Here is an 8,440-nt window from a genome sequence, read left to right on the forward strand (position 1 = left end):
ATGATTGACCTTTTAAATTTTTGCATGCCCCATTCGGCCTTATCACGAATTCCATTCATATCGGAAATTTGCTGAGATTCCCGAAAAAAAAAACAACATACCAATCGTCACTACAATCGGGTTTGTGAATGTTTTTTCTGGAATCGTAGAAAATTTCCGATATCAAAATGAACGGTTGTTAGAGAACCTGAATGAAAAAAATTTTTTCGGTTAAAGAATGAGGTACCTACATGCTAACTGAGTAGGTTTTTTCATTACTAAAATGCATCAATAAAAATATTTTAAATTTTCTATATACGCATAACACATACAAAATAATAACCATCAGCTATGATTTGACACCAGTCTCATTTCTGTACCTATGCCTTTTAATATAGAACGAGCTATATTATCCCTTTTAATAAATGATTCTTTGATTTTGTAAGTTAGTCTTAGCATTACATTTTTATTTCATAAATAGCTTAAATAATAATAGTTTCTTATAAACTCCTTAACTCTGACAACTTATTTCTTAAAAGTTCTTTGTTCAGCCTATGTTTGCACAAATATTGTCCATTGAGAAAAATTACTGGTATATCATACTTATACAGACGCAAATATTTCAGATTCTCCTTATCAGTAATGTAAACTTTTTCTAATTCATATTCTCCATTGAAATGTGCCTCTAATTCATCTACCAACTCATCGCACAATGGACATGGATCCTTCGTGTATAACGTTAAGATAGGTTTTCCTTCAGTCATATTATGATGAGATCTGAAAATCAAACATTTCGTATTGTAACAAATAAAGACACTTAAGAATATTTAAAAATATAAATGTTCACTTTTATTTAATAGGTTAATTATTATTATATAAAAATTTCAAACTTAAACATCTACAACATGATGTAGTTAAGGAATTTAAAAAAATGCAAATTCTGGATTTAAGGCACAAGGATGTGTAGTTTTTTTTGTTTTCAAACACAAAGTCTTACAATTTTTGGATGAGAATTGATGAAGCACCACCACCTCCATTACAGATCGAAGCACATCCATATTCGCCAGCCTTAAGGGAATGCGACAAATGTGTAATCAACCTAGCTCCAGACATTCCGATTGGATGACCCAATGAAACAGCTCCACCGTGAATGTTGACCTTTGCTGGATCAACTTCCAATTTCTTAATATTAGCTACCACTACCAATGAAAAGGCTTCATTGATTTCCCACATTGCAACTTCTTCCTTACGAATGCCAGTTCTTTCCAAGAGTTTTGGAATAGCAAGTGCTGGGGCAATGGGGAAGTCAATAGGATCTGTCTCAGCATCCTGGAAACCTACAATACGAGCCAAGGGTTTGAGGTTCATTCGTTCGGCTGCATCAGCAGTCATCAAAACAACAGCAGCACCACCATCGTTTAAAGTGGATGCATTTCCAGCTGTAACCGTACCGTTTTCCCTCTGAAAAACAGTTGACAACTGTCCGAATTTATCAAAGTTAACCCTTTTGAATTCCTCATCCTCTGAGACTATTATTTCCCCCTTTTTCTTTTGCTGAATTTTAACAGGTGCAATTTCAGCATCAAAAGCCTTATCAGACCAGGCTTTTGCCGAACGCTGATAAGAGCTTATGGCAAAGTCATCTTGTTCCTTTCGTGAGATGCCCATTTTCTTGGCAGTATTTTCTGCACAATTGCCCATATGGAATTTATTGTACACATCCCACAGACCGTCATGGACAATACCATCGATAAGATTAACCCCACCATATGGAGTAGCACCACGTCTCAGATAGTATGGGACATTGGACATTGATTCCATGCCACCAGCAACAATAATCTCAGCCTGACCCAACATCAAAGTCTGAGAAGCAATCATTACTGCTTTCATTCCCGATGAGCAGACTTTGTTAACTGTCGTACAACAGACATTCTTTGGTAGTCCAGCGAAAATGGCAGCTTGACGAGCAGGTGCTTGTCCCATGCCAGCTGAGACTACATTTCCCATGTAGACTTCGTTAACATCTTCCTTGGCAATGCCAGCCCTTTGGACAGCAGCTTCAATAGCAGTTGCCCCCAATTGTGAAGCAGATAGTGGAGCTAAAGAGCTTTGAAAGCTACCCATTGGGGTCCTTGCCGCAGAAACAATTACAACATCGTTTATTTTTGAACTAAAGTTGCGAGCTTGGTGAGCAATAATCTTTGGAATTTAGTTGAATGGTCAATATGATATAATTTTATTTGTGATTTCAACTAGGGTTACTTACTTTGGATGCTTTTAGAAATGCAGACATCTTGAAAGATATGGTTTTTGTGGGTCAAAGTCTATAAAAAATAAAAATACAAATGGGTAGAAGTAAGAAAAATGATGCTGGTGTGTAGTGTAGTGCTGCCGTCCAGAACCAGAAACGAAAACGATAACACGATGGAATGGAAGAACAAGTTTTTTTTATATAAGAATTGACAGATTGATAACAAAATTAAAATGGTTGGGATAGGTGAATTTTGATCGAACGAAACAACCATATACAATACATACATGTTTTTTTCATTTTTCAGAATAGGGGAAAAGTGGGTTTAAGTCAATTAACGGGATTTTATATTTATGAATAGTTTTTTTTAAAGTGTTTTATTGGCTTCGAATGAAGAGTATAACTTCAAAAAATCTGAAATGAAATTGAGTTTGAAAACAAGTATGGAATTTACTTTCTTTTATTAAAAGGCATTTTTAGGAAAAAAATTCAAGCCCGTTAGAGGAATTTTTTATTTTTAAAATCTATTTTTTATAAATATTTTTTTATGAAAAAATTTTTATCAACACCTTCAAACAAAAATTCAATATTGCGTTTTCGAAAACATGATTCAATTCTCTTTTTAAATCCAAAAATTATTTTTTTTTTATTTTTGGTTTTTATTAAATTAGTTAAACTTTAATTGAATTAAAACGATTTTCGAAATAATTTTATGATTTTTTTTGTGGAAAAATGTTTGGAGTGGTCTATTTTTGTTTTTTATTAAAAGTTTATGAATTCGTTTAAATTTAATTGAATTAAAACGGTTCTATGGCAGGCACCGCTAATAAAGATTTTCGAAAATAACTTTTTGATTTTTATTGTGGAAAAATGTTTGGAGTCGTCTTAAAAAAAAAAATACTTTTCAAAAGTTCACATATGACAGATACCGTTATTTTTGGTAAAAAAAATTAATTCCAAAAAAAATTGTTTGAACCGTTATTAACAGTACCTGCCATAAAACCGTTTTCTTGATTCCTCACTCTCTCATAATCGATCTAGCCAATTTTAACGAAAATTTTATATAAAAGCTTCTAAGTAGCATGGGGTCCATAACGTAATACGAAACGATAATGAAGTAAACAAAAGTCACGACAAAGAACGATTATGTAAAACTGAACCGAACAAATTCTTTTTTGAGGCTCACATCACATGCATTCTAACAGCAGACGAAACAATATTATTACACCTAATCGTTGAAATAAAATGATAATCGTAATCCGTGATCACTTTTGAACGATATTTCAAAACTTTCACTTTTGGGTTTCAAACGGTTAATTTTTTTTGAAAATTCCCAAAAATTCTTTGTTGCACGAGAAACTAAATGGCGTTTTTAGTTTGAAGATTTAAACCATTCAAAGTGGTCTTTTTACTACATATGGAGGGCTAAGAGCTGAATTGAATCAAGTAAAAAAAAGTGAGTTCGGAGATATAACAAGTTATAATAAATATTTTTCCATTGAATCTTATGGTAAATATTTTTTTGAACAAATCACAATTTGAATCGAAATACTTTTGGATCAAAGCTAGTGAAAGACCTTAGTAGTCAAATTTTGCAGATTTTGGCACTAGATTTGGATTTTAAAACTAATAGGATTTAAGTAGATTTCGCCGTAATAGCGGTTTTTCAGAAATCGAACGAAAAGTTCTATATAGAACTTTGAAAAGAATTTCAGTGTTTTTAATTTTATTACGTTCGATTTCCAAAAAAAATTGCTGTATATTACGGCGAAATCTACTTAAATCCTATTAGTTTTAAAATCCAAATCTAGTGCCAAAATCTGCGCAAAGTTTGACTTCATTTTATTTTTTCGAAAACTATTCGAAATGATTTCAAAGTTCCTCAAAAAAAAATAATTGATTGGAATAATTTTCGCACATTCTGTAATTTATGGTGTGTTCGTTAATAATTGTTTTTTTGGATAATTACTTGAAAAGTTATATTTTTTTTATAAAAACAGTTTTTGTCAATTAAAAAAAGAAAAGGTACCAGCAATTTATGTCGAATCCATTTTGGGAGGGGCTTCCCTTCAAAAGTGTGTTGAAAATATAAACAAATCAGTACTTTTTAATGTAAAAACAAAAAGCATTTTTTTTTAAGCGCTAAAATTGTAGGAAGCTTTGAGTCCTGTTTCTGATTTTTTCTATCGTCGGAATGTTCGTTTTGAACATTCCTCAGAACAGGATCTTAAGAAATTCAATAAATAAACATTAAATAAATTAATTTGCATTGAAAAAAATAACAAAAACTAGTTTATTCTTCTTCACATTAAGTTCGTTACAAAAATAATAAATAATTACAAAATTTACCCTTGACTTATTTTTTATTACATGAGTTGCTTAACAGCTGCAATAAAACCAAAATTAATAAAACCTATATACAAATAGTAAACATTTAGTTTGAAAATTTCCCATCGTTCTTTGAGCGAAACACTGAGACGTGAACTGCGGCTATTTACATTTCGTTTTTGTTCAGCAAATGATGAATGTACACAGCACTTGGACATGACCCAAAATGCAGTCATTCGATTTTGAGTTCCAAGTGTCGCTTCAATACCACGAATCAAATCGTTTGTTTTCAAAATTAACAGCATTTGACGGTCGACTTGTTCTAAGACATCAGCAATATGAGGAAGCACCAGCGAAGTATTGCTTTGTAATGTATCTTTCTATAAAAAAAAATTAAAAAGAAAAATAATTTTTTAACAACTGTTTTTATATATTTATATTTGTAATCCCTTGTTTCCTCACCTCTTCTTCGGAATATTTAATTTTGCTAATACCCTGTACAACAGTCTCCCAAGGTCGTCCAGTCACCATACACGCAAATAATCCATAAAGATTATCTTTAATGCCTAGATTATTACTGTGCAAACGCATGGCATCTTTGTCGACTTTCAAAATGCTTAGCCATAGTTTCGAGTATTCATATCGAAATTTATCAGTTAAATCGGCATAAAGCCCATGATCCAACAGAATAAGATCGACATTTCCACTTGCATTTTGCTTCACCAATATATTACCCGGATGTGGATCACTATGAACAAAGCCAGTAGTAAAAATCATTTCCGAATAGAGTTGTCCAATTTTATTGGCCACTGAAAACTTATCGATTTTGTTCTTTTCAATATACTCTAAATCAGTTACTTGACCACCTTCGAGATATTCCATGACTAGAACTCGTGGCGATGACAATTCCCAGTATATCTTTGGAATTTTCAACCAACTATAACGTTTGAATTGTTTCGCCACCTTTTCTGCATTACGACCTTCGTGTAGGAAATCCAATTCAATTGGTAGATTTTTCTTACTCTCAGTTACTAACCATGTAATTTTAAAATCAGGAAACACTATGGCCATCATGTTGACTAGAATTTCCATTGTTTTCATGTCCACAATGGAATTCCCTTTCACATAAGGGTGTTGCACCTTAACTGCTACTACTTCGCCGGTTTTCAGTTTTGCTTTGTGAACTTGTGCCAGCGAAGCTGTTCCAAGTGGATTTGGATCAAATGATTCGAATAGATCGTCGGGATGTTTCTTGAGTTCTTGTTTAATGACTTTGTACAAATCTTCAACAGGATTTGTTGGTGCATTTGAGTGTAAGATTTTCATTGTTTGAACAAACTCCTTTGGTAGCAGATAGTCAAGAGCACCAACATGCTGTCCTACTTTAATATAGACTCCTTTGTTTGTACACATAAGGTCGAGTAGTTTTTCGGCGGCAATTTTGTGGACACGACTTTTTTCGGCTTTGTACTCTGGTGAAGATTTATCCCATTCTCTATAGTAGAGTTCTCGTTTATACGTTAGGGCAACATCGAACACAGTTATGGCGGATCTCGATAGACGCACAATGCCCAGTGAGTTGACATCATAGTCATTTGCTCGAAGACTCAACCCAGTTCCAACAGCACCCGCACCTACTATCGAATACGTTATGACACGACGAATCATTTGTTCTAACTAAAATCTACCTCACATAGGCAGCAAACAGGCAATAGATGAATATGAATCTGTGAAGGAACAAAAAAAGCGGAACGGGGTGCATAATTAATTACATCGTTTACGGAATTCAAATCATTTCGATTATTATCCACTCTATTACACAAATGTATCACAGACATAAATCATAATCGGTTGTGACTCTTATAGCAGATTTTAAAGTGTGAGCATACAATTTTGTCAGAAGTTACATAAATAAAATTGAAGTTTACTCACTTTTTTTACAACTAAATGATGGGATTTTTTGGCATAAATTAAATTTGTGTTTAATTTTCACTAACTAAACATATTCAATGGTCTTTTAATCTAACTAGGTACTTTGAATTTCGATTGAAAAGTGTGGAATTTTCGCCAAATCACGAAGACGACATCCACTTTCACCTTAACAACTAGTCACTATTTACTGTATTGACTGATGAGTGTGAATAAATTTTGACGTTTTGTTTCCATGTATGTACGCATTGCTCCTCTGCCTTCATGCCTCGTATAGTCGTCATCCACCAGCTATCACACCACAACTGCATCTCTTTCTCTATGATTGTTGTTCGGTTGTTTGATAGCTGGCTATGGGCTAGGCAAGGCATTGCACACGTGGGGTTGAGATTTGGTATTACGAGAATGAATGAAATTTGTAAACAGAAAAGCTGTTTGGCTAGATTTAAGTTCAGTGGTTTACTCGCAGGCGGAATTGATATGGAGCATTTTATTTTAACAATTTCTGGTTTTTTTATGTAGGAATGTGAATACGTCACGTCCAAAGGTCGAGAACAGCTAGATATGTTTAATTTTAATTTTTTAATTTTTAGCATTCTAACAATGATAGTAGAATATAAAATAATATTTATAGTCACATACCATAACGGACTAGCTAGGCCAAGTTTGAGATGTTATTATAACACTATAATATTTGTTGCGGTTAAAAGTAGGTTCTTTATTTGGCTTTATAAAAAAAACGAATTTTTTTGAAACGAGTTAATTGATCGTGAACATAAGTACATTAATTTATGGATATTTTGGTTCATATAAGAATATTATGTTTAAAAAAAATACCTTGGCGCATAAATAGTAAGCAATGAATCGACGTTTTGAAAAGATATTGTAGATAATGTTTCCATGTTCTACTGGGGGAGACGAAGTAATAAAATATTAATTCTAAGTTTTAAATTTTGTGGAAAATTATTACCATTTTATTATGAAAATGAGTTAATAAAACAGAAGGAAAGAGCTGTTAATTTTACATAATGAGGTTACAGAAAATTTTAACACTATACACGTATGTACATATTTCGTGTTTGTGACATTAATCTCAAAATCTGAATTTCGAAAATCATAATTTTGACCCGCTCCCAAAATGCACAACTGGTTCTTGCTTTTATAAGAAAAAATTTTTGAATGTAAAAAAAACTCATAAGAGCATTTTTAGTTTCTAACTTGCAATTCTTCCATTGAATAACTTCAATTCCATATAAATTTAAAAAAATACAAAAATACTCTCTTTACGTTGTAAATATACTGAGTAAATTCTAAGAATTAAAAGTTTTCGGCAAGATGCTTCATCTGTAACAATTGCTTACAATATAATAAGGACTTGTTTTCGAATAATTCAAAATGGCAAAATAAGGATTGCACCCTCGAAGTCGAATGAATACCTGTTGTAATGGTCGTAGAACATATACAAAAATTGTAATTTTATCACATTTTGTTAAATAAGCACATCGTTTTTTTCTTTATTCACTCAATTGGTACACGCAATCTGTTGAACATTTATAATGGTGCAAGCATACATGTTTAAATTAATAAACAATATCATTTCATAAATTTTTAAAAAAACAATGTCATAAGTTTTATGGAAATCTTTAATAATATTAAGTATCACTTCTAATTATAAGCGTTACCATTTTGAACAGCTTCTTCATAGGAAAGCAATTGGAACTACGGAGGAAAAAATTTTTATGATAGGTTCTTATGTAGATCGAAAAGGTCTTTTTCATAAGCTGACAATTGGTTATCTCAATGCAGTTGAAACGATTGGCATCGGGACGCATCTAATTACTTCCGCACGAGAAAATGTGTTAAGAGATTTTGTTTTCAAGTTAAGGTCACCATAAACTCTCAATTCAAATATATGAACGTATATAAATTGCAGACTTATAATAAGCATCCTCT

The 8,440-nt window shown here is 32.3% G+C and overlaps 2 protein-coding genes across 3 annotated transcripts; both read right to left on the reverse strand.

Annotated features, from left to right (window-relative positions):
* Positions 1-473: 473 nt before the first annotated feature.
* Positions 474-2,440, reverse strand: LOC129918915 (acetyl-CoA acetyltransferase, mitochondrial). Of its 2 annotated transcripts, XM_055999682.1 has the most exons (3): positions 2,246-2,440; positions 977-2,178; positions 474-756 (listed from the first exon to the last, which is right to left on the reverse strand). In XM_055999682.1, exons 1-3 carry the CDS (start codon positions 2,270-2,272, stop codon positions 480-482), a joined length of 1,506 nt encoding a protein of 501 aa, XP_055855657.1. In that variant the 5' UTR covers positions 2,273-2,440; the 3' UTR covers positions 474-479. The 2 variants fall into 2 exon arrangements, with proteins under 2 accessions (XP_055855657.1, XP_055855658.1); XM_055999683.1 differs by lacking the exon at positions 474-756 and having other exon boundaries at positions 806-2,178; positions 2,246-2,436.
* A 2,049-nt stretch (positions 2,441-4,489) lies between these two features.
* Positions 4,490-6,792, reverse strand: LOC129918914 (aarF domain-containing kinase 1). Its single transcript, XM_055999681.1, has 3 exons — positions 6,491-6,792; positions 5,021-6,285; positions 4,490-4,938 (listed from the first exon to the last, which is right to left on the reverse strand). The coding sequence occupies exons 2-3, from the start codon at positions 6,224-6,226 to the stop codon at positions 4,597-4,599; spliced, it is 1,548 nt and encodes a 515-aa protein (XP_055855656.1). The 5' UTR covers positions 6,227-6,285; positions 6,491-6,792; the 3' UTR covers positions 4,490-4,596.
* Positions 6,793-8,440: the final 1,648 nt, after the last annotated feature.

The sequence above is a fragment of the Episyrphus balteatus genome, chromosome 4 (genome assembly GCF_945859705.1).
Source record: "Episyrphus balteatus chromosome 4, idEpiBalt1.1, whole genome shotgun sequence".
In the NCBI taxonomy this organism is placed as follows: domain Eukaryota; kingdom Metazoa; phylum Arthropoda; class Insecta; order Diptera; family Syrphidae; genus Episyrphus; species Episyrphus balteatus.